The following is a 12,398-nucleotide window of genomic DNA, read 5'->3' as shown; positions in this document are numbered from 1 at the left end:
AGTTGGGATAAATGTTGTTTCCATTTTAGGCTGTTTTTTTGACTGACACGGGCTCCTAAGCAGGATCATCTTACTCCTCCACACTGTGCAGAGTGTTTATATAAAGGAGACACAACCTTGGTATTGGCAAATGATCAGAAATCACAGATGTTACAGTGAATTTCAAATGTTAGTGTTTTGCTTTCCTTCCAGAGTGTTTCCTCTCTCTCTACTTTTACGCTGTAAACAGGTAGTGAGCTCATGTAAAAACACTCCCGGAATAGCTAAAATAATCATTACCTCCTCTTTCACCAATCTTTTTTTCTTCTAGGAACTGTAGTAAGCTGTATTTTCAAACCCAGCGTTTTCCTTTTATCTGTAATAAAGATTTATTATTATTATTACGGTATTTTGATAATATGGGATTTATATAGTGCCAGCAATTTATGCAGCACTTTACAACATGATGGCAAACAGTACAGTCGCATTACATTTTAAAGGGATAAGTTCACCTTTTATAACATTCTAAATGTAAAGGTTGATGTTGCGCAGGCTCTACCATGTGTAGTATATCGCCACTAAAATCTGTATACAAATTCTGAAATCTATACCATAAAAAAACATATATAGGGGTAGATTCACTAAGGCCCCGTACACACGACCAAACATGTATGCTGAAACTGGTCCGCGGGCCAGTTTCAGCATACATGTTCGGTCGTGTGTAGGCGCGAGCGGGCCGAATTCCAGCAAACATTTGCCCGCCGGGCCTTTTCCCAGCGGGCAAATATTCGTGGACGTGTTTTAAAACCGTCCGCTGGAATCCTGCCCGCTCGGACATGTACGGTCGTCAGTACAGACCTACCGTACATGTCCAGGCGCCCGCCGTCCCTCGCATGCGTCGAATGACTTTGACGCATGCGTGGAAGCCTTTAAATGGCAGGCCCGCCCACGTCGCTGCGACACCGCGGACACGCCCCGCGTATTGTTTACGCGCGGACTTCTGTACGATGGTTAGTACAACCATCGTACAGAAGCCCTCTGGCAGGCATGTACGGTGAAAACGGTCCTGACCGGTTTCACCGTACATGTTTGTTCGTGAGTACCCGGCCTAAGACTTACGACGGGCGTATCAGTAGATAAGCCGTCGTAAGTCCGAATCCCCGCCGTCGTATATTTAAGCGTATTCTCAAACTGAGATACGCTTAAATATTGCTAAGATACGACCGGCGTAAGTCTCCTACGCCGTCGTATCTTAACTGCATATTTACGCTGGCCGCTAGGGGCGTGTACGCTGATTTACGCCTAGAATATGTAAATCAGTTAGATACGCCAATTCACGAACGTACGCCCAGCCGTCGCAGTAAAGATATACGCCGTTTACGTAAGGGGTTTTCAGGCGTAAAGATAAACCACCAAAAACATGGCGCAGCCAATGTTAAGTATGGACATCGGAACCGCGTCAAATTTTTCAAATTTTACGTCGTTTGCGTAACTCGTCCGTGAATGGGGCTGGCCGTAATTTACGTTCACGTCGAAAGCATGACGATTTGCCAATGTCTTTTGGAGCATGCGCACTGGGATACGTCCACGGACGGCGTATGCGCCGTTCGATCGAAACGTCATTTACGTTGGGTCACAGTTAATATACATAAAACACGCCCACAGCTTCAACATTTTAATTAGACGGGCTTACGCCGGCCCTAATATGCTACGCCGCTGTAACTTCGACGGCAAAATCTTTGAAAATACCAAACTCGCCTCTCAAAGTTACGGCGGCGTAGCGTATAGGAGATACGCTACGCCCGCCTAAAGGTATGTGAATCTACCCCATAATGTATAAAATAAACATAGACCTATTAAGTGCATCATATGGTGCAGTACATTTCAAAGGTGTATCATTAAATGATAATATAGAACAGTACTTTCTCCAGCAGTGATGTGCCAAATAGAATCACTATTTTACAAATAAGGTGCTGCTTTTGTGCATATATAAATAAGAATTGTGTGCTTTCACCTCCTAGTAACACCTCTATGCTTCCAGAATTCTCGCCTTTAAAAGACAATCGAATAAGCCTGATGGTTGTAATAATTGGGATGATGCTGCATTAATACTGGCTTTGTTCCCGATTTTCCAAAAGTATCCAGTTAATCCTTAATAGTTGCTCCTAAGACTCCATCTCTCATGCTTACTCCATATATTAGGGTACAAGAAAGTAATCCCCCATGGTGTCGTAGAGGTGTCACTAGGAGGTGAAAGCATGCCGATGCATATTTGCATATGCACGAAAGCAGCACCTTATTTGGAAAATAGCAATTATATTTGGCACTTCACAGCTGGCGAAAGAGCTGTTATACATTATCATTTAATAAAAACATCTTTGCACTGGACTGCACCATATGATTCACTTTATATGTCTATGTTATTTTATACATTATATATGTTTTTTATGGTATATATTTCAGGATTTGTATACAGATTTTATTGGTGATACAGTACACACGGTGGAGCCTGCGCAATACCAACATTTACATTTTACACTGGTCATACTTTGTGGGAACACAATAAGTGGGTGCAGCAGCACAGCCATTAATCATTTTACTTTGAAAACCTAGATTTGTTAAATTTTCTTACACTTTGATAGCACAGAGGTTTATCTTCCCTTAACCTTTTATAACGTGTTACACCCGTATTCCGGGTGTAACATGTTACTGCTGCAGCTGCTCCAGCCCATACACCCCGAGTCCTCACTGTGACAGCAGGCTGAGGATCTTCTTCCCTCGCCTGCTGTCACACATTAAAAAAGCTGCGGCCAAGGGGGTCTCCGCTCGCTCGACCGCATCATTTATTCACAGAGTTCTGTGAATGGGAAACTACAACCAATGTCAGCCATTGCAGCTGTTGGCTTGTAGTTCTCGATGAACTACCAGAACGCTATTGTGCGCTCTTGGAAGCTTATTGATGCTTTATTTTAGTGTGTAACTGCCTGCACGTACCAGGTATGAGCAGACAGCTTGCGCTGACAGTCTGCAAGAGCCCTGCATTGTTGCACCCTTGATCTGCTGATCACGGGTGCAATGCTTTACAGGTTCCCAATAAAAAAAATAATAAATGCATATTTTTTAAAGCGAAGCTCCACCCTAAAGTGGAACTCCCGCTGATCGGAACCCTCCCCCCTCCGGTCTCGCATTTGACACCTTTCAGCAGCTGCAGTATTTGTAGCTGCTGACTTTTAATATTTTTTTTTTCAGCAGACATCCGCTTTAACCTGCAAAAAGATGTGCATTTATTTTTATTTTTTTTGAAAAGGTGAGCTTATCCTTTAATATATGTGTGGTCAGAGGGCCCTGCTGAGTTCACAATCTAGGAGGAAAGGTCAAGTTAGAAAAAAAAGGTAATGATTGCTAAGGGTGAGCAAATGGAGGGAAAAAAAATCCGTATTTTAGTTAGAGGCTGGATAGACCTCTCTGAATAGGTGGGTTTTCAGAGGATTAAAAAGGCTTTGGAGAAGTCCTGAATGCTTTCCCTTTTTTATTAATAAATGCTACCTATAGACATTTCAGGTACATACAGACACAATCCTACCAACCAAAGAGCTGGGATCAGCCACAAGTTTATTTAGGACTTTGAAGGAGGAGATGGGTAAACTAAGTTAGATAACCATGGTTCTCCTGTGGGAGAAAACCATAATGATCAGCCAGGTAAACCCAACCAATCATGTTTTCTCCTGAAAATGTTAAGCCAAGGGATATGTGAAGTTAGGTGTGCTTATAGGCATATGATCACTTGCTAATATGACTGTACATGGATATTGTCGGCTATAAATTGTGGCAAAGATAGATAAAAATAGATGGTAAACATAATGGACGTAGGCAGACACTGGCAGATGCAGACTTATGATGAACTGGTGTACCAAGTTCCATCAGTGGTACATAAGACCACACTCTCCCTAATACGCCAGTTGTCTTTTGGAAAAATAGATTATTGTAGTTTCTGAAGTGATAAGTAAATAACGTAACTTAAATTACCCGGAAAAACACAAGTTTCTTGACATTGCAAAAAGTGTGTATAATTGTATAGATGTCATCGCTGCTTTATCATGTTTAAATTGTGTATGGATAACAATGACATTTTGAAACATGTTATTTCTGTTCTTGCAGTGAGGAAAGCTATAATGTCATAGACTATGCCATGTTGGATCAGCTTCATGTTGAGCAGTGTGACAGTGAAGAGCCGACGTCGCCACTGAAGAACAGCACTCCCATATTGTACTCAAGGCAGTGCTCAGCTAGCCATCTGTTTACACTCACCATTCACAGCAATCATGTAGCGGAGAAGGTGGAGATGCTGCTGGGAGCTGAAACTTTGTAAGTGAATCCCTCCGCCTCATATATAATGAACATTCCAATCAAGTATGAACATTTTAGATTTCACTTCTTGTCCATTGTGTGGGTTAACAAGGAACAGATATTAATCTCAGCACCAGATCCAGGCTCCCACTGTAATTGGATCTTTGATTTTGAAGCAACCTGCAGTAACCCTGCTTACCCAGTCCTTCATGGGAGTGTCATTACTGGTTGACACAGAGGACAGAGCTTGGTTCTAAAGTCAGAGATGTTGAGGAATCCGTTATGGTGTGCGCCTAGAATTGGAGTTCTCCCCTGGAGCATACAAAAGAGGTTGAAGTTTACTAAAAGTACTTGGCACCATGGAATTGGTCAGTGAATTAGACTTTGTGGACCCTAATCAGATGTCCAAATGCTATAGCCCACCAGCTAAACAGCTCTAATTTTCATACTGGAATTTACTGTGACCCTTATCCGAGCATGCAGCCTGGCAGGCCAGGAAGGGGGAGGGTGAACGAGCATTGGGGGACTCTGCCCAAACCCCAAAGCACCTTGCCCCCATGTTGATAGGGTCACGGGCCTCTTCCCCCCACAACCCTGAGTAGTGGTTGTGGGGGGTTGTGGGCAGGGGGCTTATCAAAATGTGGAATCCCCCTTTAACATGGTTCCCGTCCCCCTATGTGAATGAGTAGGGGTAATGTACCCCCTTACATTACCCCTACTCATTCACCCAAAAAAGTGTAAAAAATAGACTAAAAAAAACAGACAATTACTTTTTGTTAAATAAAAAATCCACATCCCCTGATGTGGATCCATTGTCAATCATGGTGCCTGCCTTCACCGCTAGACCAGGAAGAAAAAAAAGCCCTGCCTGCGACGAAGGCTCCTTCCATCTGCCTGCTCCTCTGTGTGACAGTTCTTAAATAATTTAGAGGCCTGGTATGAAACGCTGTTTTTTTTTTTTTATCAAATTTGCGTTCGAAACTGATTCGATGTGCGTTCTCATAGAAGGCAATGGCCCGAAATCCGCATCTGAACTGCACCGCAGTGCTCAAAACGCACCAATTTTTTTTAATTTGCAGTGAATTTGCACTGCCTCTGTACCACACATACAGTGCCTTGAAAAAGTATTCCCACCCCTTGAAATTTTTGCAAGCAAAGACGTAAATGTATTTTATTGGGATTTACGTGATAGACCAACACAAAATGGCACATAATTGTGAATTGGAAGGAAAATGATAAATGTTTTTCAATTTTTCTTACAAATAAATAAGTGAAAAGTGTGGCGTGCATTTGTATTCAGCCCCCCTGTGTCAATACTTTGTAGAACCACCTTTCACTGCAATTACAGCTGCAAGTCTTTTTGTGTAAGTCTCTACCAGCTTTGCACATCTAAAGAGTGACATTTTTGCCCATTCTTTTTTTGCAAAATAGCCCCAGCTCTTTCAGATTGGATGGAGAGCACCTGTGAACAGCAGGTTTTAAGTCTTGCCACAGATTCTCACCTGGATTTAAGGTTAGACTTTGTCTGGGACATTCTAACACATGAATATGCTTTGATCCAGGGATGGACTGGCCATTGGGACTACAGGGAGTTTCGCGGTGGTCCGATGGCTCAGTGGGCCGGCTTCAGTGACAGCGTACTGCCGCCCCCTCCGCTCCTCTGTCTCTACCTTCCCGCAGCGCTCACCTGGGGGGAACAAAGAAGCAAGGGGACAGACAGCTGACTCAACAGCTATGGCCTGGGAGTTTCTCACTTCTGCCTAATCTTGTCCCATAAGGGGGGGCACCAAACTGATTATTTGCCCCGGGTGGAATGTCTAGCTTCTCCACTGGTACTGCCTATAAGAGTACCAGTACCAGCCGTTCTACTCTAATAAAGTAGGACGGCTAGTGAAGGGGGAGAGGGGGCTTGGGTGGCTGGGGGGGGTGCAGGAGTTGTCCGGCCGCCATGGGAGAGACCTGTCAAAGTGGACCAGTCTGAATGAAGTCCAGGGCCAAATTTTTGTCCCAGTCCAGCCCTGCTTTGATCTAAACCATTCCATTGTAGCTCTGGCTGTATGTTTAGGGTCGTTGTCTTGCCGGAAGGTGAACCTCTGCCCCAGTCTTAAGTCTTTTGCAGACTCCAACAGGTTTTCTTCTAAGACTACCCTGTATTTGGTTCCATCCATCTTCCAATAAACTCTGACCAGCTTCCCAGTCCCTGCTGAAGTAAAGCATCCCACAACATGATTCATGATGATATGTAGTTTTAGTTCGTTTTCCGCCACAAATAGCGTTTTGCTTTTAGGCCAAAAAGTTACATTTGGTCTCCTCTGACCAGAGCACCTTCTTCCACGTGTTTGCTGTGTCCCCCACATGGTTTCTCGCAAACTGCCAACCGGACTTCTTATGACTTTCTTTCAACAATGGCTTTCTTCTTGTCATTCTTCCATAAAGGCCAGATTTGTGGAGTGCATGACTAATAGTTATCTTGTGGACAGATTCTCCCACCTGAGCTGTGGTTCCCTGCAGCTCCTCCAGAGTTACCATGGGCCCCTTGGCTGCTTTTCCAATTAATGCTCTCCTTGCCCAGCCTGTCAGTTTAGATGGGCGGCCATGTCTTGGTAGGTTTGCAGTTGTGACCTACTCTTTTCATACTCTTTCCATTTTCGTATGATGGATTGAACACTGCTCCGTAAGATGTTCAAAGCTTGGGATATTTGTTATAACCTAACCCTGCTTTAAGCTTCTCCACAACTTTATCCCTGACCTTTCTGGTGTGTTCCTTGGCCTTCATGATGCTGTTTGTTCACTAAGGTTCTCTAATGCCTCGTTCATACAGTCAGACTTTTGACCGTGCAAAAGTCTGCCGTGAGTCCGTCGGAAGTCCAACGGAAAGAAAGAGAACAGGTTCTGTATCTAAGGTCTGTCGAACTTCCGACAAAAAAAGTCAGATGGAGGCTATACACGGTTGGACTTTCCGAGAAAAAAAGCCATCTGACTTTTTTTCTCTGAAAGTCCGGTCCTGTGTACGAGGCATAACAAACCTCTGAGGGCATCCAAGAGCAGCTGTATTTATACTGAGATTAAATTACATACAGGTGGACTCCATTTACTAATTAGGTGACTTCTGAAGCCAATTTGTTCCACTAGATTTTATCTAGATTTAGATTGTATCAGAGTAAAGGGGGCTGAATACAAATGCATGGCATACTTTTCAGATATTTATTTTATCATTTTCCTTCCACTTCACAATTATGTGCTACTTTGTGTTGGTCTCACGTAAAATTCTAACAAAATACATTAAAGTTTTTTGGTTGTAACATGACAAAATGTGGAAAATGTCAAGGGGTATAAATACTTTTTTTTTTCAAGGCTCTGTATGTGCCTAGGGCGTGGGTGCCTAAAGCCGAGTGCGGATTGTGAGAGCAGACGCCCCGTGGCAGCAGAACTTCTCCTCCATACTGAGACATGATACCCGCCTCCTCTGCCTCCCCCAGCTGTCCTCCGACTCCTGGGAGCCGGCTCGTGTCACCCTCCTCACAGGCGGAGCTGCTGTTGACCTCCTCTGCAATAGACAGTCTTCAGCCCCTCATGTTCCATGGCCAGGCTAGTAGGGAAGTCGGCAGCCATGGCTACACCCCCTAGGCAGCAGTGCGCCCTAGGTGACTGCCTAGCCTTGCCGGCCCTACATACACCACACTTAACTTGAATCCATTTCAGACTCACTGACCTACAATGGACCAAGAGCGGGAAGTTGTTCAGCACAGAATCTGATGACAGGTAACTGCAATCACCCCTGTAGAGTAGTACATGTGAAAGACTGTAGGCTGTTAGTTTAAAAACCTGAACTTAAGTAAATGGAGGCTGTAGAGTCATACTTCTTAACATGTTACAATGAAAAAGACATGTAACAAATATGCCCATTGTTCAGAAATAAGCCCACTTCAGTATTGCCTTCTTCAGTATTGCTGCACAGGCACTTAAATGTGCATTGTGTCCATACAGTTGGCACTGTGTTATTTTTTTATTGTTACTTCCTGGTATATATTGTTCAATAATGTTTGCATTTTGGATTGTTAACTTTCATAGCTAGAGACATTTTGTGTATCATCTGAAAATCTACATGAAATGGCACGTCTAACAATGCCTACTGCATAATAATAATAACAATGTTTACCAGGAACTTGCTTCTTACCTTTTCCATCTGCATTGTATAGGAAGTTGTATTTATCTTTCAGTTGCTGTTGTATCTGTTCTCCATCATCTTAGTTCTAGCACTTAACCTTGTGGATCTCTCGTCTTGATGGATTGTTAATGACAAGGTGTCTGTACATACCAAGTGTTGCAGAGTTACCACTTCTGATATCATGACATGATGGGATTACCAGCTAGAACACGCATACATCAGAGACAAGCTTGATTCCTCCAGGTTCCACACTAGTGTTATTATCATCCTCATATTTCTTCCCACACATCATTATTATCCTACTGTATCACATATGTTACATGCTGGCCAAATCTGTTTCCAAGTAATGTCTTTGGGGTGTTTCTTATGTGGTTATTCGTCTTGGACATTATTTCTATTGATTTTTGTTTATTTAGCACCAAACTTGTCTGTGGTGCTGCACAGCAGAGTAGTGTAAGCCATATGTGAGCAGATCCTTTGCCAAAGTTCCTATATTCGCCTCATCTTAAAATAGAATTAAAAAACAAACACAAGCTCGTCTAGGTGGATGCATTTATCAGTCCAATGCTGCATCTGTTCCCAGCCACCTCTAAGACTGAGAACTGAACGATCAAAGACCACTGATTGCTCAGTTTGCTGTTTTCAGTGAGCAGAGAGCCAGTGACTCTGCTCTGCCCCTCCAACGCTCACTGGAGCACTGGACTGTGGAGGGGACATGCTGAGAAGCTGAGCTAGCTGCAGGTCAGGCATCTGGGCAAATCCTGACACCGAAGTCAGGATTGCTCCAGTCTGGAGTGGCTGAGAGACATCAGCTGACAGCAGACTTTAGCCCGCTGTCAGCTGAACACGAGTCCCAAGACTGCAAAATTAGTGTGAACTCCTGTGACCCACAGGAGAAGTGTGGCCACAAGAGCTTTGGCACTAGTTCTCCCTTAAAGCCCAGCTCCAGGGAACTTGCAACCCCCTCTCCCCACCACTTTAACTGCTGGTATGGAAAACAAAAATACAAATGCTCATTTCACTTACTTGAAGCTGCAGTTGTGTGATGCTGCCGGGCCAATCCTTCTCTCTTCTATTTACTTACTGGGGTAATTTTTTGGGTGTCAACATCAGTGTCGGCTTTATGTGGACATCATCTATTGGTGGAAATGATACTCCTAGAGGTTGGGTCCTCTCTCGTATGCTCCAGAGGAAAGAGAAATCATGGGAGCGGTGGGGGAACCAAGAAGATAATCAGCAGAGAAAAACACCTGGTCCCCAGATCAGGAAATTAGCTTGGCCCATCAAACTGTCACTTTGATCCATCACACTGCAAGATGGCTTAGGAAGAGGTGTATAGAAACAAGAGTGAGGAAGAAGGTAATTTGATGTGTAAAAAGTAAGGCAGAGAGTTTAAACCACACCACATCCCATTAAATAACTAGAGCAAAATGAAGGGAGAGGTGGTAACAAACCTTGTTTTGCTGAAGGTAATTTGATGTCCAATGCATTTCAGTAAAAAATTTTAGCCAGCTGTGCCCCATTTTTTGAGATTTCTCTTCACTTCCTGTCCCATAGCCAAACAAGAAGTGGGAGGAAATCCCTGAAAATCAAGGGAATTTCTTGGGGACCCCCAGGTCACCAGAACAAGTGTCCCCTCTACTTTTCTGTGGACAGCCAAAAATTTGGGATTTTCTTTTACTTTTGATGATAACAGTAAACCGTACAAATAGGGTGAATCTCCTTAACAGACCTCAATAGGAACTGACAGATTTTCTATTCCCTCTCCTCTCTATCCAAAACTGAAAACAAAGTTTTGCCTTTCGTTATACTTTAACAATGCAACATATTTGTATAGCATAGGAAACCGGTTTTGACCTGGTAATTTTTTATAAAGGTGCTAGCAACTTGGCAAGCAGAAAATTATGCAAGTTCCCGGTGTTCTTTTGTGATTGTCATCCCATTATATGGATTTCAAAATGCAGCCATAAAGAAATAAATGTGCCCTTTATTCCTTTCTTCTAATGGGTACATCCTTACTTGTGGAAGTTGGAGATAGTCTATTTATTCTTTGAATGGAAGTGCAGTCAATAAGCTTACTTCACAGTTAAAATACTGTATAGGTGAATGATTTTTACAGGCAATTCTTTTTGGCTGCTCTTGTGATTTGCACACCTCTTCCACATTACACACAACCACTTTCTATTATTGTAATTTCATCGTCACACGTGTACTTACCTGCTCACTGGACTTTGACTCTGAAGTCAACCTTGTATGTATAAGCTCTCCTTCTGTAAGCTACCTAAACACCTCTCCCTGTGTCTGATGCCGCGTACACACGATCATTTTTCGGCATGAAAAAAAACCAATGTTTTTCGGCATGTAGAAAAAACAACGTTTTTCCAACTTCATCATTAAAACGACGTTGCCCACACACCATTGTTTTTTAAAAATGCCCTAGCAAAGCGCGGTGACGTACAACACGTACAACGGCACTATAAAGGGGAAGTTCCATGCGGATGACGCCACCCTTGGGGCTGCTTTAGCTTATTCTTTGTTAGTAAAATACGATTTGCGCTTTTCTGTCTGTTACAGCGTGATGAACGAGCGCTCCCGTCTCATAACTTGCTTCTGAGCATGCGCGGGTTTTGAACGTCGTTTTAGCCCACACATGATCATTTTTTACAACCCGAAAAACGACATAGTTTAAAACGTCGTCAAAAAATGCAGCATGCTCGGAAATTTTTTTTTTTAATTTTCAGAAGCCGAAAAATTATGTGAAGCCCACACACGATCATTTTAAATGACATTTTTTAAAACAACGATTTTTTCATGCCGAAAAATGATCATGTGTACGCAGCATCAGAATAGTGTTATTAGGCAATGCAATAGAGCCTGATTGACTAATGGCGCACAATCCCTCCACTCTTTGCAATCCCAAAGTCACAGCTTGTGTTTTTGCAGCGTTATGCTATTGGGGGGCCCATTCATTCTGTGCACATTGATGTTTGGTTTTTGGTGTAACAATGTGTTTTTTGTGTTTGAGCAGTCCATTAATTTTCTATGGATACTTAACACACTTCAGTTAGGCAAAAATGTACCTGACCCAGTTTTTGCGAACACGGCAACCACATTACATGTGCACTCACACCTCTATGCACTGTGGTGCTTTAAAGAGTCACAGGCATTGTTTACTGCATTGACATCTATTGAGGGCCTATTAGAAGGGAAAATTATACCCCCAAAATTTCATATAGCGTTGTTGCTAAAATGTGTATGTCCAAGTGTGAATCTAGCCTTACTACTATGCGCAAACAGACCAAGGAATGCATGTATAAGCATCTGCAGGGGCTGATAATTAACATGAGCCTAAAAACACAAAAAAATAATTATACTGCTCAAATGTCCTAATCTGGTATCCCAGCCGACTGGCCACAAAGTTTGCAGGTGCTTATCGGGTTGAATAATGGCTCGTCAAACACATTGAGAACTACACAACAAAATGGCAACCGTTCACACACTTCCTCGACATATAGTGAGCTCCTCTTGGTAAAAAATGGCTTCAACTTGGTCTCCTACCCAGGGGTGTATCTGCTGTGAAACAAACAAGGCGTTTGCCTTACCTGGGAACCAGGCCCATACAAATAGGACTGGGACTTGTAGTCCTTCACTTTTGGGGGATGTGACCCCCCCCCCCCCAAAAAAAGTAAAGGACTACAGTAGGGTTGTCCAGATACCGATACCAGTATCGGTATCGGGACCGATACCGAGTATTTGCGGGAGTACTCGTACTCGCGCAAATACCCCCGATACCTAAATAGAATACTTTCCTCCCCTTTCCGCCGCTGCCGCCGCATCGAGGGACATGGCTAGAGGGACATTGCTGCATATGTGAGGGACATGGCTAGAGGGACATTGCTGCATA

The 12,398-nt window shown here is 43.3% G+C and overlaps 1 protein-coding gene across 1 annotated transcript in view; it reads left to right on the top strand.

Moving 5' to 3' along the window:
• Positions 1 to 12,398, top strand: part of ARHGEF26 (Rho guanine nucleotide exchange factor 26) — a 229,365-nt gene that overhangs the window by 208,765 nt on the left and 8,202 nt on the right. Inside the window, 1 exon segment of the mRNA XM_040349186.1 lies at positions 4,138 to 4,344. Coding sequence (XP_040205120.1) covers positions 4,138 to 4,344 — 207 coding nt within the window.

This window comes from Rana temporaria, chromosome 4 (genome assembly GCF_905171775.1).
Source record: "Rana temporaria chromosome 4, aRanTem1.1, whole genome shotgun sequence".
In the NCBI taxonomy this organism is placed as follows: domain Eukaryota; kingdom Metazoa; phylum Chordata; class Amphibia; order Anura; family Ranidae; genus Rana; species Rana temporaria.
The sequence above is the reverse complement of the archived record's forward strand: the minus strand, read 5'-3'. Positions and strand labels throughout refer to the sequence as shown.